The 23,623-nt window shown below is 50.4% G+C and overlaps 1 protein-coding gene across 1 annotated transcript in view; it reads left to right on the top strand.

Annotated features, from left to right (window-relative positions):
- Positions 1-23,623, top strand: part of LAMA5 (laminin subunit alpha 5) — an 81,081-nt gene that overhangs the window by 28,389 nt on the left and 29,069 nt on the right. The window contains 20 exon segments of the mRNA XM_018073843.3: positions 2,516-2,633; positions 6,313-6,431; positions 6,797-6,967; positions 7,169-7,266; positions 12,105-12,220; positions 13,104-13,222; positions 14,036-14,126; positions 14,281-14,415; positions 14,854-14,916; positions 16,106-16,246; positions 16,606-16,743; positions 16,992-17,126; positions 17,616-17,750; positions 19,266-19,403; positions 19,549-19,601; positions 19,793-19,892; positions 20,356-20,408; positions 20,815-20,920; positions 21,742-21,841; positions 22,041-22,197. Of these exon segments, the coding sequence (XP_017929332.2) occupies positions 6,833-6,967; positions 7,169-7,266; positions 12,105-12,220; positions 13,104-13,222; positions 14,036-14,126; positions 14,281-14,415; positions 14,854-14,916; positions 16,106-16,246; positions 16,606-16,743; positions 16,992-17,126; positions 17,616-17,750; positions 19,266-19,403; positions 19,549-19,601; positions 19,793-19,892; positions 20,356-20,408; positions 20,815-20,920; positions 21,742-21,841; positions 22,041-22,197 (2,013 nt within the window). The 5' untranslated portion in view covers positions 2,516-2,633; positions 6,313-6,431; positions 6,797-6,832.

Raw genomic sequence — 23,623 nt, 5'->3', positions numbered from 1 at the left:
TTGCAACCACCAGCACTGAGTTTTTTTTCTGGCTGTTGTTTTCATTTTGTGAATCACTGAGCCTGAGGCTTGGTTTTGTGTCAGATTTTGGTGTTGCTTCAGTGTTTGTGCAAAAGCTGCACCAATTTGACTGCATGGAAATCCATGCCCTCCAGAGGGAGGGGACTTCTGAGAACTAGAAGCGTGCAAGGAGTTTGGACTCAAGGACATTTCCTTCCAGCATAAAACTGGACATCAAGGAGGACCCCCCCAGAAACTCCATGGGATTTATTGACTATAAATTTGTAACTGGCATTGCAAAAAGAAATGCAGAAGAGAGGGATGCATGTCACATTTCTAAATTTGTGTTTGTGGTTGCTGTTCATTCAGAGCAGAGGCTCCCCCAGTGCCTGAGGCCAGAACATGTAAAGGCACTCTGGAGCTGCAGGGAATTTTGTCCAGCTAAAGGCAGTGCTAGATTCCAGCAGGAACATTAATTTATTCCCTGGAGAATAAAGCTGGAGGAGGGTTTACAGTGGAGGGAAGGTGTAACTCCACAGGCTGGTGCTCAGCCCTGTTCCCATGCCAAGAGGCAGATGTTAAGCTGTGAGAACTGGTCCTGCAGAGAAAGCAGCTGCCTGAGCTGAAGCCTCTTGGGTTTCACTATCAAATAACAGCTTTGCTGAGAGTGTAAATGGGCAGAAAACACTGCTCCTCCAAAAAAACCTAGTCTTGTGTGCCTTGAAAACACATGGAGGTTGCAGAGGGGAATTAGGGCAGCATTTAGGTCTGTTTTCCCTCAGTTTTTACTAACTTTAAAGGGATGTTTGTTTCTCCTTTGATTGGGTTTGCAAGTCTTTTAGCATTAGGGAACTGTGCTGGGTGGCCACTTTGGTTTCTCCATTCTGGATGGAACCAGTCCTTACCAGTGCAAACCCTGAGAGGTGACAAATCCCACCCTCCTGCCCATTCCCAGCTGGAGATGGTCTCTGACCTGCTGTGCTTCATGAAGATTTCCCAGATGGATCTACTTCACTCCTCCCCGAGCATCTCTCTCAAGCCCTCTTAGTCTACTCCCAGGTGTGAATTCAGGTACCACCAGCCTGCAAAGAGAACCAGAGCAATTCCTGATAAGTGGAGGAGAGGCTGCCCCAGAACCAGAGGAGTGTTTGGCACGACCCTGAGAGGTTTTTATCTGTATGTCCTGCTGAGGGGGTGACTGAGGTGGTGCCAGTCCACAGGGCTGCACCATCCTCTTGCTCCATACCCACACACCAGCACTTGGCCCCCTTGTCTGAATGACCATAACAAGATATGTGCTTTTTGGATGACTTGGTAGATTCAAATGCCTCTTCCTTGTTTCTTCTGCCCTTTAAAAAGTCTTTTTTGGATTGTCAGGGCTATTTTGGAGGCATGTTATTATTAATATTTGCCCTCTGGCTCAGCATGTGTGTGGCTGGGGCAGGGCTGAGGTGGTGGCTGCTGTTCTGGCCCTCCTGCAACTGGTCATGGCTGGGACAAGTGGGCTGGGACGGGCATGGAGCCATCCTTGTCCTCCCTCACCTTGCAGAACTGTACCTCTGGATACCTGTTAGTCTTTGGGGGGGTATGTGCTCATGCAGCTCCAGCTCTGCATGAGGAAGGACTCCTGAGCTATAAATCTCTGCCTTTCAAGCACTAAACTCCCTTTTGGGTTGTTTTTGACGTTAGGAATTTTCTCTGATAAGAGAACTTTATTTGCCTTTAAATATCACTTTGTGACAGGATGATGGAGTGGGGATTCTTGGAGCAAGCCAGTGCCAGCCGGGGAAGGGAAATTCTGCTGGGGCTTTTGTTTCTCTCTAGCACTGACATTTTAGCTCTTTAAAGAGTACGTTTATTTTATACTTGGCAGGAGTGTGTGTGCACATGTCAGTGTCCAGACAAATGGGAGAAGCCCAGTGTTGGATCTGTGCTGAAGCCAAGTGGGTCTCCTGCTCTCCCTTCCCTGTGTGGCATCTGGGGAAGAGGGAGCTGTGCTGGGGCTTTTCTGCAACCATGTTCAAAACACAGATTGTGTGGATGAAGCAGGGCTGCCAAGTGGAATGCCTTATGAAAAAGAAAAGAGGATTTAGTGATACTGTTTGCAAGGTGCAGTTGGATGTTTCCTGGCTGGCAGGTTAGTGTGTCACCTCTTACCTCAAGAACAGCCCAAAAGCCAAGTCCCCCAGAACAGTGTCATAGCTGGTTTATAGTGCTGCCTGCTTAGGTCAAGGCTAAGTCTAAGGTGTCACCCAGCACAACCTGAGTACAGCCCATAGCCACAAAGTCTGTGCTTTGTTTGCATGCAGTGGGAGCTGAGCTCCCTAATCTGGCTCCCTCCAGCAGCCGTGTTATATCACCATCCTTTTAGATACGGAGGATTTTGCTCCACAGGCTGCTTGTGAGCAGCAGGATCTGCAAAGTGCCAGCTCATTCATTCCACTTGGATCCCACTAAGCTTTCCCTGGTTCTGATGCCTCAAGCAGCCAACTGACTCTGTGTTCCTTTCTTTCAGCTCTTCCACGTGGCATATGTCCTGATCAAATTTGCCAATTCCCCTCGTCCTGACCTTTGGGTGCTGGAGCGATCAACTGATTTCGGCCTCACCTACGAGCCCTGGCAGTATTTTGCCTGTGAGTATTTCAGTGTTGCAAGAGAGCTGCAGCTCAGTGCCAGGTAGTGAGGCCGTGGTGAAGAGGGCTCTTCATGCAAATACAAGGCTGGGTTTGGAGCTGTTTCTGTGTCATTACTGTGATGCAGCACATGTCCTGGGTTTTTTCTGCCCAATAAGGCTGCAAGAGTTGAAGCTTAGATGCTCCTCAGGGCAAGAGAATGTTTTTACTCTCTAGGACTAAATGTCTTTTTTAAAGTATTGTCATTGATGCCCACCCAAATCTATGGGAATGCCAAAGTTGGCACCGGTGTCAATAGTTGGGCATTGCTGATCAAGGTCTGGAACTGAGATTTCTTGTCATCTCCTCCCTGCCCTCTTCTCTGTCTGCTCTGTACTATCCCAGACTGGTGTATTTCAGCTCTTCCAGATGCAAAACAGCAGCTCACTTCCAAGTGCCTGCTGTCACAGAAAAGTCTGGAAGCCAAAAACTGTCCCCTGTTCTTGGATACAACCTATGCAGGGCAGAGAACCTGGCACAGTGCAAGGTGGGATCAGAGACAGCTGGCTGGACAGGATGGCTGTGGAGATCCAGTCTGTGCATTTGGCTTCCCCATTCTCTGATTAAAACCTTAAGAAACAGCTGGTTCTACAAAACTCTTCTCCCAGAGGGTCTGTGGGGTAGCCAGATGCTGAGGAACTTGTTAACCACCAGCTCCTCCCAGAAGCAGCAGCAGTAATTGGGAGAAGATGTGAGTTAAGATCTACAGCCAGAGCTTAAAACCTGGCAAGGAAGGACCTGGGAGCATTCGGAGGCCTTGCCCTGGGCTGTCCCTGAAGGCTCATATTTCTGGCTTACCTGTCAGCCTGTGCTTTGGATTTTGAGCCCCTTATTGTGCAAGAAAGAGCTGCAGACATGTTACTGCTGTGTTGCCTTGGTGTGGTAGCTCCTCTCCAGTGCAGATGTTTTCTTCTCTGCTGTGTGCTAGTAGGGAATTAGTGCTGTCGAATTCCTGCTTTGCTTTTTTCTGTAGTCTCTGAGAATTTATGTTCCAGCTCTGAAACTTCTCTTGGGGCCCATTACAGTTGTGTTTTTGCAAGGTCTGGTGCTGCATGGAGAACTCTTGCCCCGCTGGCTTGTTCCTGTGTGTAGTGGCAAAGCTGCAACATCTGGAGTTCTCTTTCTTCCTGCAACATCAGGCCCTGTTGCCACCCCTCTGGAGAAGTGACATACAGTGACACAGCCCAGTGGAAAATTCCCATGGAAATAAAGAGGTGGCTGCTCCAAAACCTGCCAGATTTGCTAGCACAAGAAGTCCTTTTCAGAGGTTTATTTCTGGCATGGGGAATTCTGTAGGTGGTCTAATAAAAACACGTGTCAGGTCAGTAAGAGGGTTAAAAGCAGCTGGCAGAAATGCAAGTGTTCTCCAGAGATGCCAGCAAGCCTTGCCAGGGGTGGCACTGTCCACCCCAACTCAGCGCTGCCCCTCAAGCCACGCTCATCGTGGGAGGTGTTTGATTCCCCAGGCCCCCCAGCCAGGCTGCTGAGGTGCTTTTGGGCTTAGCTCTGTGGGAGTAGGGAAGAAGTGCCTGCTGTGGAAAGCATCTGCCCTTGCAGCTGATGGATCCTCTCAGGGAGGGGGGCTGGAGGGACTGTGGCAATGTGGGTCTGTTCATCATGGTGGGGAGGCACCGTGCTTTCCTCAGCCACCAAAAGAGAAGCAGGAGTGCTGGGGAGAGATTTATGGGGGTATTTATCCCCATGAAAGGCTCCCCACACGGCGTTTCAGATGGGGGCAGGATGTGAAAGATGCTCGGTCCCATCTGTCCGTGCAAACCCACACAGCCTCGTGGTGTTGTGCAGGATCAGGGTGCAGGATTAGCCCCTTTGGTCTGGCTTTGCTGGGCAGTGCCACTGCACAGAGCAAGGCTCCATCCTTTTCTGTCTTTCCTTAAAGCACTGCTGGGGTTTAAAGCTGATGGGTTACTCTGCTTTAGTTCAGAGTGCCCATTATCTGGCTCACACAGTTCTGTAGATTTGGAGTTCTTTGGCTTTCCTCATGCTGAGCATCCTGTCTCCATGCCCAGCCGTGGCAGCTCTCTGGAAATCAATCATCTTGAGCCAGTGGTGACAGGCTCCTCGCCTGGGGCTTTAAAAGTAAATTGCCTTTAAAAAAAGCACCTGGTAAAGGAAAGCTTGGTGGCCAGAGACCTTATGTTAAATGTTTCCACATCTTCCTTTGGATGCAATTGAGCTCTCACTGTTGCCAAAACAGTGTTTCATGGAGTGAGGCTGCATTGCTGGGACAAGGTGTGGGTGGGTGCAGGCCAGGGGTGAAGGTAGGGAGGCAGAAGCTCTCTGCTCCCCCTTTGCTGCTCCTCCTGCCTGGCTCAGCCTACCCGAGCAGCACATGGAATGAAGGACCTGCCTTCCTGAAGCATATTGCGACAGATTTTGGAGGATTATTCCCTTGAATTGGGTTAACGTTTCCCCATCAGCTTCCTGTGTGAGCTGAACACTGCTGGCAGGAACAGCAGGTTGTGTTGGCTGCCTTTTCTTCCTCCTTCTCCACATGGAAACACCCTCAGGAAAGCTGCAGCAATGTACGCTTCAGCACGCACTGCTGCGAGGTCCTGGCACAGGTGGAATGGGAGTGGGAAGACCAGCAACCTTTGTCCAGGCTCTTCCTGTGGGAACAGTCCTTGAGAATGGCACAATGTAGGTTTTTGCATGGGTAGATGTAGGTGCTCACCACCCTGCATGATCAGGTCCTGAGCTGTGCTGGCACGTTCACAGTGGTTTGGTTGGCCCTGCCAGCACAGGGATGTCAGACATCCTGGGGACAAGGGTGTTGGACTTGCAGGAGAACCTATACAGGGGCCAGGACATCCCTGAAGCTGCAAGGAGAGTCTTGGCATGCTGTGTCCCCAAATCAGGTCGCTGAGCCAGCACCATTTCTGTCCCCTGACTTTACCCAGCCTTGCATTGCCACTTAGTGGCAGGAGCCCTTGTTTGCTGTCCCCAGGGGGTGGTTCTTGGTGGCTTTGGCATTTCTGTTTTGTAGTGTTGGTTTAAGAGCAATTGCAGAGTTCATATTAAGGTGGGAGTAGGAGACATCCTGCAGGCAGTTGCTCTGCCTCTCCCAAATACTGCAGGTCCCCTCCCCACACCTGCATGTCCACCCTAAGTGGTGGGAGATGTCCATTGTGTGATTCTGTGCTGGCTTTGGGACTGACCCAAGAAGTTTAGGAGCCTCGTGAAATGATGGAACAGCTCCTTCATCAAGAGCAGAGCCCTGGCAGCAAAGGGCCCTTCCACAGTTCAGTGGAAGCAGTGCAGCAAATCCAGTGCCAGCCAGGCAACAGATCCAGACCAGGGTTAGATCTCAAGCTAGTTCAGCTGTGAGATTGATGCCAAAATAAAGGGGTGGGTTCCTCTGCAGGTGGTTGCAGTAGGTACAGTAGCCATTCTCACTTCCCTCATTTACTGCAGGGAGGTGATTTGGAGCATTTTCTACCTATTACTGTTACAGTGACTCCCTCACATGTGACAGAGTTAATGATACAAAGCAATCTGTATGTAGTAAATGCTTAACGAAGATCATACACCCATCTCTCCTGTGGTCAGCGTGGGAAAATCCATACAGGGCTTGGAATTGTTCCTTTTCTCTTAACTGCTGTCTTCCCTGGTTGATGAACAGCTTCCAAGAGGGACTGCATTGAGAAGTTTGGACAGCACACCGTGGATCGTATCACCAGGGATGACCATGCCATCTGCACTACTGAATACTCCCGGATCGTGCCTTTGGAAAATGGGGAGGTGAGCAGTTGCACATTTTCATCCCCTGGAGTTTCCAGGGTTTCTCAGTGGCTGTAGATACTCCTACTAATTGGTTCCCTCTTGATTTTTGGATGCCACTTAAACTACTCAGTTAAACCAAATGAGATTGGCAGGGAACTGATTCGGTCATGTGGATAACTGGGTTCACCTAAGGGAGAAACTAATTTACCCCCACTCCACAGGATTACACAGATTTTTCTCATAGAATCCCAGAATGGTTTGGGTTGGAAGGGACCTTAAAGACTTATTGTTCCAACCCCCTGCTGTGGGCAGATGCACCTTCCACTAGACCAGGTTGCTCAAGGCCCCATCCATGCCGGCCTTTTCCCTCCTTCCATTCACAGATTGTTGTCTCCCTGGTCAATGGGCGACCCGGAGCCATGAACTTCTCCTACTCTCCTCTCCTGCGGAATTTCACGAAAGCCACCAACATCAGACTGCGCTTCCTGCAGACAAACACTCTGCTCGGGCACCTGATGGGCAAAGCTTTGAGGGACCCTACGGTGACAAGGAGGGTAAGGCAGGCCTTGATGCCTCTTGCTAGTGAGATGGAACTATTTGAGGGCTGTGCATGCAACCTCTGGGGAGAAGACATCCCTGGATGTTGCCTTGGGGGGGATCATTTTATTGGGTAAAGTCCTGCTGAATCCTCAGTAGAACAGTTACAAATCTTATTTGTAAAGATACTAATGGCCAACTCTTCTTGTGCTCTGCAGTATTACTACAGCATCAAAGATATCAGCATCGGCGGGCGCTGTGTCTGCCACGGCCACGCAGACGTCTGTGATGCCAAGGACCCCAATGACCCTTACAGGTACCTTTTTCAAACTCCCACTTCTGTGTAAAAGCATTTGAATTATTGTGCTAAGAATGGAGATGCTGGTGTGAGTTGTGTCCTGTCCTGAACTCCTGATCGTGGCTCTGCCCTGAGAATGAATCAGAAACTGCTCCAGACAAAGTAGCAAAAATTAAATGTTTTGTCAGACTCTTTTTTCAGCCAGATCAACTCCCTGGTCTGGTTTCCCTGTCCACAACTTTGCCATCCCATGGGAGCAGAGTGCTGGAATGGAAAGGTGGGATACTAATGTTGAACACGGAGGTTTTCCATCCAAGTCTAGGACTGGTTTCTGAACTTGTTCAGAGAAGTCTCTTGCTTCCCACATGACTTCTTAAGGATTGGCACAATGCTCTCATAAATAGATGAGCATTGTCTCATCATAAATAGATAAGAATGAGAGTCCCCATGAAACCAGAGACCATTTCTAATCATAAGAACCATAAATTGGTTATGTATGTAGCTAAACAATTACTCTTTGCAAAAGAAAAAGAGCATGCAAAGCAGTTACATTTTGGCTTATGGGACTCTTCCCATCTGCCTTGGCAATTTGGAATGCCAAAGAGCTGCTTCCAGCCACGAAAGTGTTGCTTTTAGCCATCTGTTTGCAGCTTGAATGTTGCCTTTATAAAAGGGACGGGTAGATTCAGCTGGATGAGGGAAGCTTGTATTTCTTTCTCATCAGGATCATGTGGAGCTTTTGGATCTTCTAAAATAAAATTCCAGTGAGTCCCAGCCAAGGTTAAAGCTGTTAAGTATTAAAACAAAGATGTATTGGTAAGCAAGTCTGCCTTAGTGTGCCAAACTGTCTGACAAAAGGAAGTTCATAAATATTTGAATGTACAGTCCCTTGTTTTTCAGACGTTGGTGTTGCTGGATGCCAGTACACCTGTGTACCAGGGCAAAAGGCTTTATGGGGCCAAATCATTCTTTAACATGGAAATGCTATGACATTTCTTGAGTGAATCAATGGCTTGGGGCTCTCCAGGAAGGGAGCGAAAATTGAGCAAGGAGAGATGTGTTGGAAATTCTTGTTCAGTGCTACTTCTACTTGCAACTGTCTCTTGCTTCCCAGAATTCCCCTCCTTCCACACTCATTTGGATGCATTTGGCATCTTTGCTCTTGACCCCAAACTGTTCTCTGATGTTGTAGCACATATTGGTAAACAGCTGTTGCATTTCACCCAGAGCAGATTGCACTGGACTGGAGGAGAAAACATTTCCTACTTGGGTGCTTTGTATAGTCATCACATAACAGCTGTAAGTCCTTTGGGATACAGCAGGAAAAGGTGCTGGGTAAATAGAATTTCTCATGGCATTGCTGTACCCTGTTAGCAAGCCCAGGAGCACAGAGGAGTCAGCAGAAATATGATACTTTCAGTTGAGAAAATGAGTAATTGGTGAAATGCTGCCGTTCTCCAGGCTCCAGCAGCAGCTGTGTCTAACCTTCCTGCTGAAGTGGGCACTGCTGGGAAGGCATCCCAGTCCTCCTACCCTGACACAGGATAGAGCCAGCTCATTGATACCTGCTGTAATGCTACATGCCAGCTGGGGCTCAGACACACTGTCCCCTCCAGTCGTGGGCCCCAGCTGACAGAAACATGTCATGTCTTCAGAAATCTGTGCAGCATGTCCTTCTGCACATGTCCTGCCTCTTCAGATGCTGATGGGTGACAGCAGCAGGGCAAGGAAATGCAAACAGAGGAATGTTGGTTGGCCTGGCCCTGTTAGAAGTCCCAATTGTTGTCTCTGCTTCTCATTGTAACTTCCCTCTAATGCACACCCTGTGTGTCTTGTGCCTGTTGCCCAGCAAGGCAGGATGAGCACTTTGATAGAGGTGAGGTGAAACCTTGGCAAAGACTCTGGGACATGATGAAGCATGTCTGTGAGCTGACTTCCTGGCCATAAATGATAATGTTTATCCAGCTTTGGAAAGTTTCTGTGAAGTGCCAAGCTAAGGAGGCTGCACATCCAGCTGTGTTAAGCTGGCAGCACGTCTGGGCCCTGTGTGAGTGTGGATGAGCAGGGACCTGCAGTGTGTGGGCAGGTACAGCCTCCTCCAGGCTCTTTGCACTTTTCACTACTGTCTGTCTTTGCCCCAAGATGGAATGGGCTGAATTAAACAGAGGGAAGGAATGTTCTCCTGGTTAAAGATGAACACCAGCAGGATCAGGCACAGCCCTTTCTCCTGGCAAACCCTGGGAGCAGTGAGATAAGCATCAGCAGGAACCTGGCACGGAGAGCCCAGGCAGGAATCCTGTGTTGACATGCAACTGCTCAGGTGTGTTAACATGACGTGAGCTCAGGAGAACTCTGCAAGGGCTCTACATCCATCTGATAAGAGCAACTGTTTCTGTGGGTACACCCATCACAGATGCCACAAGCTAGAGAGGAGACAACTGGAGAGTCCAGCTCTGCCTCTGTGCCTGATGCTGAAGATAACCAACAAGACAACAGCAGCCTGGCTGGTCAGATACACGTCTGCAGATGAAGGATGCTTTCCCACTGCTGGATCCTGAACTCTAACTTCCTCTTTCCCATTTTGGAAGGAAGAGCACCATGTGTGCTGGTAGATTTGTGCCATCTGTCAGTCTCTTTTTGCAGGTGGTTTTTCCTCAGTACAGTCAGAAGCAGAGGAAGGGGCTTTTTTTTTTTTTTCTCTTGATTGTGCGATTCAGATGTCCCAGCCAAATCCAGATGCTGTAATGCTTGTGTGCTGCTCTCACCTCTGCCACAGCTGCTCACTGCAAACTGTTTAGTCTCTCTTACTGAGCATCAATTCCAGTGGGAAGGCTGTGGTTTCATCTCTTATGTCAGGACAAGCAGGAAATATGTGCTATGTGAACACAGCCGCTCCCTCTTCTTCCTTGTATATATTCAATCAATGAAACATGTAAATATTGTAGTTTATGCACATTTGTCCATAATTCATTAGCAGCATGGATTCAGCACAAGGTGTAGTAAAGCCACGATAGATGAACTCTCCAAGAGGTCGTTCCCAACTCTGGACAGCACAGACTAAATAAATAACTCCTTCTCCATCTGAAATGTGCATCTTTACTCGTGGAGTGCCATCTCTTTGCATTCTGGGAATGGAACCAGTGCTTTTCAAACATCTTGAACATTAAGGAGCCAGGGTTTGTGGCTGGGGCCACGTCCTCCAGTCAGGGAGATTAACGCTGCTCAGCAGGTTTATAAGTTCCCTGACTCAGTGACCATTTTTCTCCACACATATGTATATGGATGTTAATTTTGATCTCCAGCTGCTGCCATGGAAAGAAACTCTTAAAATTTTGGTTTTTTGGAAGTGCTGAGTGGTAATCAGCCAGGTGAGAGGTCTGTGGGTGGTTTTCTTACAGAGACATGGCCCAAGTTTGCCTTTCATTGCATCTCCCCCCTGGGGTCTGCAAAACACTGGGAGAACAAAGTTCATACTGAATATTTCAGGGCACTTTTCTGCCCCTTAGGCTTCAGCCAGGACTCTGCCAGCCACAGCCCAGCCTGGGAATTTGGGCAGAGACAGTACTCAAAGGCCTGACTGCGGCCAAGCATCCCGTGGCATCTTCAAGGGGAGGACCAGCAGCAGGGCTGGGAGCAGCACTGGGACCTCCTGCCTCTCAACCCCTCTGGCTGAAGCAAACATGCTGAATGTGGATCCTGCTTGCATTCCCGCAAAATTTCAGCTCATCCCGTGTTTGATTACAGTGAGATCGTGCTGCTGCCTCTGTCTGGCAATACATACACTTGCAGGTCCCACATCTTAAAATTACATGTAGGTGGAAACCCTGGCACTCAGCTCACTGCAGCCACGGATGAGTGTGTCTGCACTCCTGCACTTCACCCTGAATGACTGCTCCTTTTGTCTCTGATGTTTTAAAAAAATTACATTTATTTTTAAACACTGCTTTTGAATGGAAAAGCATTGGAGGGAGGGAGAGATGGGAGTGGCAGACGGGCCCTGAGGGGAAATGAGTAATTGCACAGATAAAAGCTGGAACATGTTGTATTATCCATAAGTCTAATACAACAGAACGCGTTTGTGTTGGATGGGAATCGCCTTCTGCTAAGTGGAGGTTTTGGAGATGATGTCACTGCTGTTAATGAATCACCGTTGCGGTCGAGCAGGGACGAGATCCGTCGGTTGACTGTCGAGATTTCTTGCCTGGCGCCTCCGGAGCCGCCTGTTTACCCAGCACGGCCCTGCCTGGAAAGCAGGAGGTGCATTTCACAGGGAGCATGGGGCCAGCATCTGCTAAAAGACTTAATTCAAATTTCGTGGCTCCTCTGTGCAGCACAGGTACACCTGGGGGAGCAGATAGCACCTGTGTGGCCTCGCTCCTCTTCAGCTCTGAGCTGTCATTTATTCCTTTCACAGTGGTGGGGACATCCTTGTGTCCCTGCACCACACTACCCTACACAAGTAATCTGCTTCAGCTCAGGCTTCTACCACTGCCACCTGCAACCATTTCACATTTTATTGTCTACAGAGCTGGCTCAGCAGTGTCACGCTGATTTTTCTCTAATCCTTGTCTCCCTGTGAAAAAGAGAGGAGTGATGGTGGAGGAGAAGGAAGGGAGAGAATGGTGCTGGAAGAGCCAAGTTTGGTGTTCAGCTCAGAAAAAAATAAATCAGCAATTAAAAAGTTGAAAAAAATGCCTTAGAAGCCTCTTTTCCAGAATGTTTGGATTTGCAATTATCAGTCGTTCATGTATCTGACTAGTGGCAGCTCTGCACAGCGGGGTCACGTGGCAGGTCCCCATTCCACACATCCCTGTCATCACCCCAACCTTGTGTGTGCCCTGTTCCCCTCCCTGCAGGCTGCAGTGTGACTGCCAGCACAACACCTGCGGCGGGTCCTGCGATCGCTGCTGCCCCGGCTACAACCAGTTCCCGTGGAAACCTGCCACTGCCGACAGCGCAAACGAGTGCCAGCGTGAGTTGGAGCTGGGATTTTCCCTTCCTTTTCCAGCTGCTTTGCAAAGCACACCAGCCCTGGATGCTGCGGTGCAGAGAAGCCGTTCGCTGGACCGGTGGGGTTGGTGGTGTGCGGGACTGGGTGACGGGGAGGTCGCTGGCATGGTGGTTGGTGGTGCTCAGTTGAGGCTCACACAGGGAGGTCCTCCAGGTCTGTGTGGGATTTGGACTCTGCTTATGTTCCAGTTCCTCCTGCGTGTCCAAGGGTTCGTGCAGGCAAGTCTCGTTGCTCAATTCTGTCTCCAAGATGAATTACGTTTGGACGTGTTTACATACAGGACATCTTAATTTGTCCAGAGAAGCCTTTGGTCAGTGCCGACAGTGGAATTCCTGCTGTACTAGGAATGCAGAGCACGGAGCACAGCTACACCACACGGTGTCTTATACGTGTAGGGTGGCAAAGGATCTTAATCCTGTGCGTTTATAAAGCCCCCTCACTGGGTGCTGAATTTTACAGCTCACCTCCATCCAGGGTGGGATACAAGAGGCAAGAATGTTGTTTTCTAAACCAGACTCTCTGAGGCCCCAGAGCTGGGTAATTTCTCTTGCTCGTCCATACACGCCCGCACATATTTTACTTGTGATTTTGTGCCCACTGCGCTCTCCTGGTTGCCGACCAGACTTTGTGAGAGAGTTGCTGCTTCTGTGCTTTCGAACTGAAAGAATTCTGGGAGCTTGGGAGATCACGTAACCCCTCCCGATGCATTCAGGCATCATTTCTCATTGCAAAGTAACCCATTGAACATCAGACCCACAAAGGAGCTTTCACATCTTGAGATGCAGCTGGAGATTGAAGGATCTGCATGGGCTGGTGGCTTAGCTAATGTCTCCTTGTATTTCAGCTTGCAATTGCAATGGCCATGCCTATGACTGCTACTACGACCCAGAGGTGGATCGCCACAAAGCCAGCAGGAGTCGTGAAGACAAGTTTGAAGGGGGAGGTGTTTGTATTGACTGTCAGGTAGGGCTGAAGAGCTCCAGTAGAAAAGGCTTTTTCAAATTTTTGTGTTTGTTTCAGCTGTCAACCTGGAGTTCAGCCTTGCTGGCACCTCCAGCAAGCCCCTCACACACCCTCTGTTATCTACATTAGGTCTTTCCCTGGAAGTATAGTCTATTTGCCATGGATTAAAGGAGTGTGCATCAGTAATTAAAATAGCACTTGGGTTTCTAGCCGTCCCCTGGGTAGCGCCACTACCTTCCTGATGCTTTAGGGTTTGGTCTGCTGAGGCACTGGAATTGGGAGGGACAGGTTGCTGCTCAACACTTTTGGAGGTCCCTGCCTAGTTCACAGCACTCAGGTGCTGCCATCTCCCTGGATCTCTCTCTGCCCACCAGAGTGCCAGTCTTCTCAATCTCTGGAGTTCCCAGTGAAAGTGGTAAAGTAGCTCTTCCCTACCCAAGGTGACTGTGCCCTGGTTAATTCACGTAGTGGTATGAAACTTTTCACTGTGCTTTCCTGCTAGGAGGAAACAGGTTGCTCCCATCCTGCAAGCACAAAGTGGTCAGGACATTTTACCATCTGAGGGAAGTGAAATGGGCTTGAGGTCAGATATGAACCTGAAACTCACCCTGTGTTTATGGGAGGATACAGTTTGGAGGAAATGCTTTGTTTTCAAATCGGTGCATGCAGCATTTTGAGCAGATTTATGTCTTCTGCATGCTGACACTCCTGAGCTGCTTCCTCTGTAACCTGGGGCTGTTAGTATATCTGGCAGATGAACATTGAGTCCTGCAGGCACAGGAACTGATGCCCCTCTAACCCACTGTCTTTCAGCATCACACCACCGGCATCAATTGCGAGAGATGCATCCCGGGATACTATCGGTCCCCTGACCACCCCATCGACTCTCCATACATTTGCTATCGTGAGTGTGAACTCCTCTGTAGGTCATAGATGCCCTCCTGGACTTGGTGGCACTGGGGAGGGTGGTCTGGAGGATTGGGCTGGGAGGTTTTTCTGGTGTAGGGGGTCTGGGGTCTCGGGCAGTGACACCGCTGCCAGCTTGTCCCTCTTTGCAGGCTGTAACTGTGAGTCTGACTTCACTGATGGCACCTGTGAGGACCTCACTGGCCGCTGCTACTGCAAACCCAACTACACTGGGGAGCTCTGTGATGCCTGTGCTGAGGGATACCTCAACTTTCCCCACTGTTACCGTAAGTTGGGGTGATCAGATCTGGGATCCCGCAGACCCAGGGGGTGCGGGAAGAGCCAAGAGCTCCAGCTGTGGCTGCTCTTCATGTGCCTTTTCCCCATGCCACCTGGCACTCTTGTCCCAGGAAGAGTTTTTGCAGATAGGAACAAGCCCACATTTGGCTTGGGTGGAAGCTGGACCAGAGCTGAATGGTCTGAACTCAGCTCTGTGGAGTCAGTGGGAGCTTTCCATTTTGCTGGAGTTTCATCTCTCACTTCTGTGAAAGACAGTTTAACAAGGGCTGTAATGGATTGTTGTTTAGTGGGATATCTGTGCTTTGTTCCATGTTCCACATTTTCATTCAGCCTGTTCAGCTTTAGGATTGTCAGGCCCTTGATATTCTGACAGGATTTCTTTGAGGGTGTGTGATGACCTGTGCAATGTCTCTTTCTCTGTGTAGCTGTTCCAGCTTTCACTCACAACGATACTGGAGAACAAGTGCTTCCTGCAGGACAGATAATAAGTAAGCAGTGCAGTTTTCCTTGATGTTTTACTAATCACCATGATATCATTTTTGTTGCATCTCTCCATCCAATGCAAGATCAGGTCTTCAGCTTTCTGGGCACATACATTGTATGAGACAGGGAGTGGTCTGAGAGAGGAGGCAGCTGAGGGTGGGGGAAAGGAAGTTTTATGATCCCTGTTTTTATAGACATGAAAACTTTAGCTTTGAATGCCTGTGTAATTACTTTTTTCTGGGGTCCAGGCCACATGGGGATGCCCTTTCTGGCCTCCCTGTGAGAACCCCCTGAAATACCATGGAGGGGCTGTGGCTGAGCTGGGAGCTCTGCTGTGGGTGCCTCTGAAGTGTGCACTGGCAGCTGCTCCCTCTGTGTCACTTTCTGTGTTGTTTAGAAAGTTCACCCATGCCCTTATCCCTGCTCCCCTCCACCTCCCTCCTCTCTCATGCTCACTCCTCTCAGTTCATCTACTCCCTTGTGCTTTTTCTTGTCTCTTTTCCCACCGAATCCTCCTCTGTCTCATGCTCCCCAGAACGCTCCAGATAACCTTTTCCTTCCTTCTGATATTTTAAACTCTGTATCTTCCAGACAGGTTTTTTTCTTTCCTGAGCTGGAATTTCTCACTTCCCTTCTCATTTCCTCACCTTCCTCTCCCTCTAGTTCTCAGATGATATTTGCTCTTCTCTCCCAGCCCAGCACCCCACACCACTGCTGTCAGTGATGGCAAGGCTGGCTCAGAGCCTCAGCACTGCTCACCCAGAGCACCTGCCTGCCCTGGCAGTGGGGAGGTCTCACATGCAGCTGAGCATGGAGTGACCAGAGAGAAAGCTCAAAGCTCACCCTGGTTAGCTGAAGGCTCTGGTTATTCCCGCACTTAGGTAGTGCTGCACTGAATCAGCTCTGCCTGGGCTCATGGAAGCAGCATTTGCCTGCCCTGTGCATTTCCCTGCTGCCCACCCAGCACCTTCACACCTGTGTGGTGCTGAGCTCTCCCAGCTATCCCACGAGCCAGGGGTGCCGGTTGCCTGGGCAGGGTTTGGTTAAAACATCTGCATCTAATAGGAAGGTTATCAGGAGGGGCAAATGCTTGAGCTGTTGCCTCTCATGGCACCTTCTGCCCTGTCCTTGTGGGACCTCAGAGCTCGACTGACAGCCGTGTGTGGTGTTGCCTGTTGTGTGTCCCCTCTCCAGACTGCGATTGCTACGCTGGTGGGACAGAAGGCAACGCCTGTCGCAAGGACCCTCGTGTGGGGATGTGTGTGTGCAAGCCCAACTTCCAGGGAACACAGTGTGACCAGTGTGCCCCAGGCCACTATGGACCCAGCTGCCAGCGTGAGTAACTGGGGGTCAGTGGCCCCAAGCTCGCCCTGCTCACCCCCCTGCTGGGCAGGAATGTGCCTCTCCTTGCTGGGGAGGAGGAATTCTCCAGCCCTACTTCCAAGTGACAAATTCCCATGACTTTTGCTGTTGCTTTCCACCCATCCCTGATGCTCCCAGGCTGAGGGGAGCCCTTGAGAAATTCCCTATGGATGTGAGCTATGGGCCGGGCATGCTTGCTGTCAGCTCTGTCCACCAGGGTTTCTCCAGCGACTGCTCCTCTACCCCTGAGGAACAAGTGCTCTTGGTTCCTTCCCTAGGAAGGGGAAAGATGAAGAACCTGCTTATTTATTAGTGCTCTTGTTGCTTTCCAGCCTGCCAGTGCTCTGGCCCTGGTCAGTATGATGGCACCTGTGACAGCGAGACCGGGCAGTGTCTGTGCCGAACAGGATTTGAAGGGCACTTGTGTGACCAGTGTGCTCCAGGCTACTTCAACTACCCTCTGTGCCAGTGTGAGTATCCGTCCTCCCGTGGGCCTGGGTGGCTACACACAGCCAGAGTCCTCTGGCAGAGGGTTGAAGGACTGGAAAGTGGGGTTTTGGGCGTTTTGAAGAGTATGTGCAATGGACAGAGACTGACGGGTTGAATTCTTAGAGCAGCACCTAAATACCCACCTGAGAAGCTTTCAGAGGAAAAGACACTTGCCATGAGCTTTGCTGTGTGCTCTCAGCACAGGGCAGATGGTTTCTCTGTGTTGCAGTGTGTGGTTGCAGTGCTGTTGGGACGCTGCCGGGAGGCTGTGACTCCGTCGGGAATTGTTTCTGCAGACCCGAGTTTGCTGGGCCACGGTGTGAGCAGTGCAGTCCTGGGTACCACTCCTACCCCCACTGCTATGGTAAGGGCCTTAACCTCTGTTTCCTGCTGGTCTGTCACTTTCTAAAAAACATACCTGTTTTTGTAAGGCTTTGGTGTTTCTCGACATCAAACCCATGTGGTTTGCACTGTGAATTTGGCAGGCTTGCTTTGGAGGTCATGGATCACATCAAAGCCTGGAAGACAAAGCACTTTTTATCAGTCACACTTCCACATCACAACCCTGCTGTGATCTGGTGTCTCAGCTTATGCCTTTTTTGCATGTCACTTTAGTGCATTAACCTACTAAACTGCTGGGGAACATTGAATGGGCTGTAAAAAACCCTCAGTGGCATTTTCCTGGTATGGCCATGACTCCAGCTGAAAATACCACCTGACATGCCAGGGAATTAACAAATTATTTTAGTTCTGATAGAAATGGTTAATTCCTGGGGGGGCTGAACGACAGACCAGCAGTGGTTGGCCACAGATTGCAGGGTTCATCAGGCTGTTGACAGTCCTGCTCTTACAGCTTGCTCCTGCGATTCCCGGGGTGCTGTGGACAACAACTGCAGCCCAGCTGGCCAGTGCCGATGCCACATGAATTTTGCAGGACACACCTGCAACCAGTGTGCCCTGGGCTTCTACGGGTACCCCAGCTGCACTCGTGAGTATCCACCTTATTGCTCTGCAACTGCCTGAAGGGAGGGTGTAGCCAGATGGGGATTGGTCTTTTCTCCCAAGTAACAGGTGATGAGGCAAGAGGAAATGGCCTCAAGTTGCACCAGGAGAGGTTTAGATTGGATATTAGGCAAAACTTCTTTATCAATAGGGTTGTCAAGCACTGGACCAGGCTGCCCAGGGGTGGTGGAGTCACCATCCCAGGAGAGATTTAAAAGACATGTAGATATGGCACTTGGGGACATGGTTTGGTGGCAGGCTGGGCCATGCATAACTGTTGGACTTGATGATCTTAGAGGTCTTTTCCAACCTAAACAATTCTGTGATTCTGTCCTTTTCCCTGGGCACTGCAATGCTCCTGGACCAGAGCTGCAGTTGCCAGGGCTGAGCAATGCCTGTGGCAGATGCCTGTGGCCCAAAATACTCTGACCAGTCCCCCCCAGCTCTGGGCAGAGCGTCCTCATCTCCCTCCCTGTCGGCAGCCCAACTGGAAGCCAGATGTACTCTTATGTCTCCCAGCAAGAATTTACTGCTCATTAAAAAGTAATCCGTGATACAGTTTCCCTGAGGGAACAAAAGAGCATCATCACCCTCTTGCACTGTACTAAATGTAGACTCCTGAGCTGTGCCAGCTGGCAGAGCACTCCTCCCAAATGCTGATGCCGGCAATATGCCTTTGAAGAGGCTGGAGGCATAGATGAAATGGTCTCACAGGGGTTCAGCAGTCACCTTTTTTTTTTTTTGTCTCATGAAGCAGTGTCCACATTACAGAGCTGTAGAGGAGCCACAGTGAGGAAAGAAAAGAACCACCTGATTTTTATGGGTTTTTTAGTCCGTTGTTTTATGAGCAATGCTTTGCTATCAACCAGTCTGGGGATGTCAGCCTAAAATGTCTCCTTTGGCAGGGATTTGAGGAGTACTGGCTGGGCAGGGAAGGCATGGGCAGCTCCCCAGCAGCTTGCTGACCTTTCCTGCAATAGGGCAGTAGGATCTCTGCATGTGTTCCTGGGAGGCAGGTCGTGCAGGAAGCCACAGAGCCATTGCCCTGCCCTTGCCCTCAACTGCCCAGGCTGTGCTGCTGGCCTGGTGCTGCAGCCCCACTGCCCACATACATCTACAGGGCAGACCCTGAGGGCCAAGTGCTACTCTTGGGTGTTTGGGCTTTTGTAGAGCCTGATGTGTCACTGGCGACTAACTTTTGGGGGATGAGATCATACTTTTCCCTTCTCCTCAACCAAAACTTTTCCCTGCCTCCAAAACACACATAAATGTATATGAAGGGGTGTGATAAACGTTGCAGTTTGTACTGTTTTTCTTAAAAGATGGGGTGGTTTTAACCAAAAGCGAAGAATGAGCGTGTGTGTTATTTATAACCCATATTTCTGGCTGCTTTGATGGCGGAGAAGGTCAGGCAGACAAAAAGAGGCTGCTGCTGGGAAGCCTTGAATGCAGGAGTCCCTGTGCCCTGCAGGTCCAGCAGTTGCTCTCCCTTCTTTTGCAGCTTGCCAGTGCTCCCCGGAGGGCTCCCTGCACAGCACCTGTGACCAGGACACGGGGCAGTGCAGCTGCCGGCCCAAAGTGACGGGGCTGCGCTGCGACAGCTGCGTGCCAGGAGCCTATGGATTCCCCCACTGCGAAGGTAGTCCCTTCTCCCTCATGTCTTGGGACACTCCAGTGTCCTGGGACATAGCGGTGTGGTGCTGGTAAATGGGTTTATCGTTCCCCAAACAGCCTGGGGGTGTGAGCTAGTTCCATAAATCCCTCCTTGTGCCTCTGTTTTCCAGTGGGCTCCTGTAACCCAGCAGGGTTGGAGATTGCAGATCCCTCGCTGGCCCCGGTGAGTATCAAATGAACCCACCCACCCCTGCAGGTCATTTTTGCATGATCCCCTTTATCTCATTTTGGACCAGGTTCTACCTTAAGCTCAACCTAAAAGCCGCCATTACCCACACCAGAGCAGAAGATCCCACATTCAACCACTGTGCTGCAAATTCTAACCTGCTCTTCTCACCCTCTCCCTTTCCCCAGGGCTCCTGTGCGTGTCGGGCATATGTTGAAGGCCCAGCTTGTGACAGATGCAAGCCTGGATACTGGAACCTGACTCCAGAGAATCCCTACGGCTGCCTGAGTAAGGAAATGGCATTTGCACAGCCCCAAGAAGTCCCCTTCATGCTGTAAAGGTGCAGAACCCAAACTGGGGGGGGGGGTGTCATCATTGCTGGATGGAAGTGATGCCCTTCCTTCTGTCTTCTCCCAGAAGTGACATGTCAAAGCTGGAGTGGTCTGGGTAACCCCCACATAGAGAGGGGAAAGGCTGGAGCCTGGAGCTTTTTGCTTGGACGAAACATAAGGCTCGTACCATGAGTTGTACCATTCTCAGCCCTCCCTACAGACTTTGCATGCTTAATTTTTCATGGCCAAATATGCAGGAAAAGCAAATGTCTTTAGTCACTGTGTCCTCAGCAGTAACTGTCCACAATGAAATGTAGCCCTTTTCGGTGTCCTCTGGTGTGATGGGTGCTGAACCCATCAGGCTTCTTCTCAGGGACTGATTGACCTTCTGGCTTTCTTGTTCATCTCCCTCTCTCCAGACTGCAAGTGTGACACCAAGGGCACCATCAGCAGAATCGCAGAGTGCCGGCAGGTGGGTTTGCTCCTCTGCTTCCAGGCTCCTCTGAGTGTGCTGTGTTGGGAGCGTTCAGCTCTGTCTCTCCCTGCAGCTGCTGGAAAGGCCTGACGCTGAGCTCTCAAAGCTTGCACCACAGTCTGGGCTTGCATGAGAACGTGGGATTAAGACCTGTCATAAATTAGGCACCTAAGTATTTCTGGGTCTGTCCCAGGATGCCTGGATTTTTGTTTGCCTGCATTGTTGGGTAATTTAAGTTATCTGGCCCTTATCTGGCCCACCCACGCGCAGGAAGCCATGTAGAGCATGAAACTCAAAAATGCTTCTGCAGTGTCTCAGACCAGAACCCAAATAACTGAGAAACAGCTTAGCCATGACAAGGAACAGGAGGGAATGAGTTTCCATGCCTGCTTTTCCCTCCTAGGGCGACGGGCAGTGCTTCTGCAAACCCAACGTGTGCGGGCAGTTCTGCTCGGCATGCAGGGACGGCTACTTCAATGTGGAGAATGCAAATTACTTTGGGTGCCAAGGTGAGTCCCCTTCGTGATGGGTTTGAGTAAATAGGGGGGGCTGCAAGAACTGACCCTGGAGCGCACAGCTCTGGATAGACAACTGATTGTTGACCGTAGAGAGAAGAGGCAAGAGATGTTCCACCTCCTGTTTTGGGTCATTGTTTTTGGGTGATACAGTTTAGTGCTTTAGGGGTTACAGTGGTAGCACTGGGTTGATGGTTGGACTTAATGATCTTAAAGACCTCTTCCAACCTTGGTGATTCTATGATTCTATACCATGGCCCAGAGCAGGGGCTGGATCTTCTGTGGATCTGGAGACCTGAGTTCACACTTTTACCACTATTGGACACAACTCTGTCAGGCTAGGGAGCAAACAGCCAGGAAGGGTGTTCCTCAGAGTGCCACAAACTGGTGTGTGTGAACCACTGGCTGTGTCCTTGCATCCATGTGCCATCCTCCTGCTGAGAGTGGGTGGCATGGACATGTGGGGTTGGCTGCTTTCCATCATGCCCATGGGAAGAGGTAAAGGAGGAGATCCGGACGCTCTCAGCCAGCCCACACAGTCCTGGCAGGGCTGGGAAGAGGGAGCAAGGCTACTGCTGGCGGCACCCAGCCATGAGGGTTTGCAGACCTTGTTCCTCCCGCGGCCGCCTGGAAATAGCTCAGCACTGAGGTGGAAGAAGAGACGATCCAAGTGGGGCCGGGGCCAAATATGAAAACGGATACAATGGAGTAAAAATAGCGGCCCAAGGCTCCCTGCCTGCTGGGACGTGCCTTTGATTAGTGACCAGGAGCTTGTTAGCGTGGAGGGAATATAAACAGGCTCTTCCTGCCCGCAGGCTGCCGGTGCGACGTCGGCGGGTCCCTGGGGCCGTCCTGCGAGGAGCGGAGCGGAGCCTGTCGCTGCCGGCAGAGCACGCGCGGTCCCACCTGCACCCAGTAAGCTGCCAGCAGGAGATGCACCTTGGAGTGCTCTGCCTCCCACTCATTGCCTCAGGAATGGTGTTGTCTGCCACCACAGGGATGAGGACCTTGTTGTCTGGGCAGCTGCCACACCAGCCACGTGCCTGGCAGAGGTGTCCTCTTGCCTCTCCCTGCAGGTAGCCCAGTAGGTAGCAGTGCTCTCTCTCTTCCCCAGACCTGCGCGGGACCATTATTTCCCTGACCTTCACCACTTGAAATTCGAGCTGGAAGAAGGCACCACACCGTCTGGCCGTGCCGTGCGCTTTGGCTACAACCCCCTGGAGTTTGAGGGCTTCAGCTGGCGAGGATATGCACAGATGTCCTCCATCCAGGTATGCCTGTGCCTGCATCCCAACCCAGCTCCCTCTGGGGAGGATGTGGCCGGTGGAGGACTGATGTGCTTTTGGCACACATCTTTCACCCCAAGTGCTTCTCAACCCCCCAAAGTGACATGATGGCCAACATAAACAGCACAGTGTATATATAGCCTGTTTGTGCAGATACTTCCTGTAGCACTGGGGATGGCATAGACTGATGAGGGGAAAGATCCTAAATTGGAAATCCCGTGACATCCTAATCCATTTAGACAAAGGTAGCTTGGTGATTACTTACAGGGATGTCTGTAAATGCTGTCTCTCAGTTTCCTTGTTGTTCTTTCATCTGACTGCTCTTTCCTACAACTCAGCATAACCTTTCCTCCCTTTTCCAAAAATAAGTAATCTCCTCCTTAGCTTCCATGTTCAGCTTGGACCTCTTGTTACCCTTCAGCCTCTGCCCCTTGCTGTTAGCTGGTTTGCTGTAGTGATGGTTTATGCTAATCTGGAGTTGTGTAAGCCCTAGAAGTGAAGCTGTTTCATCTATCAACCCTTCTTCCTCCACGGTGGATTCTTCTGCATGGCCCTTGCAGAATTGTGTGTGTTGGGAGCTGGGATGCAGGGCAGTGATTCTCTTGACAGTCTTGTCCCGTGTAAGGTGGTCCTTACTCTCATGCATGTACTTTCAGTTTCTTCACTTTTTCATGCTTAGGTGAAGTAACAGAGGGGCCATCTCCCATTGAATCTGTAGGTAGGAGCTAAGCAATGAACTCCTGTAGGCTTCCTCGAGAAAATCCTAGCGTTAAAGCTTAAGGATGGAGCTCATGCTCAAGCTTGTGGCTTTAGTGTTGCATCCAGTTTTGGCATTTGAGATAGAAATAGACCTCAATAAAAGGGCTGGCATGTGGCTTCCTGCTGGCAGGTTTCACCTGTAGTTTGTTCTCCTCAAGATCATACCAGTTTGCTCTCCAAGTGGGAAGATGGAGTGTAACTGGAGAATGCACAGCCCTCATTAGAAGTCTCCCTGGGCAGACCCCAGTTTTACTCTGCAGGCAGGAGGTTATTTAAGCTTAGATCTCTTTGAAATAGGTCAAACTTAAGTATCTCCTTAACTGGGGTCTTGCCAGACAGTGTCCAGGCGGGCAATGGGCTGGTGCACCATCAGTGGCACAGTCCATTAGCCCTTGGGATGGTGCCTCCCAGGGACGAGGCACCAGCTCAATTCCCAACCTCTTCTGTAGGTAGCTGAGCAGTGCCCCATAAACACAAGTGCAGGTGCTTCAGCATTTGGTACCCTGCTGACTGGTTATGGCACATGAAGCCCAGATGCAACGTGCCAATAACAAAAGCAAGAGCTTCTTAAAACCTTTCCCTTGGCATGGTGTGTGCCCCAGGATAGCCCAAGCCCCCTGCTGTGCCACAGCACCTTCCAGATGTGGTCAGA

Source organism: Manacus vitellinus, unplaced genomic scaffold, assembly GCF_001715985.3.
Source record: "Manacus vitellinus isolate BGI_N305 unplaced genomic scaffold, ASM171598v3 scaffold_26_pilon, whole genome shotgun sequence".
Classification (NCBI taxonomy): domain Eukaryota; kingdom Metazoa; phylum Chordata; class Aves; order Passeriformes; family Pipridae; genus Manacus; species Manacus vitellinus.
The sequence above is the reverse complement of the archived record's forward strand: the minus strand, read 5'-3'. Positions and strand labels throughout refer to the sequence as shown.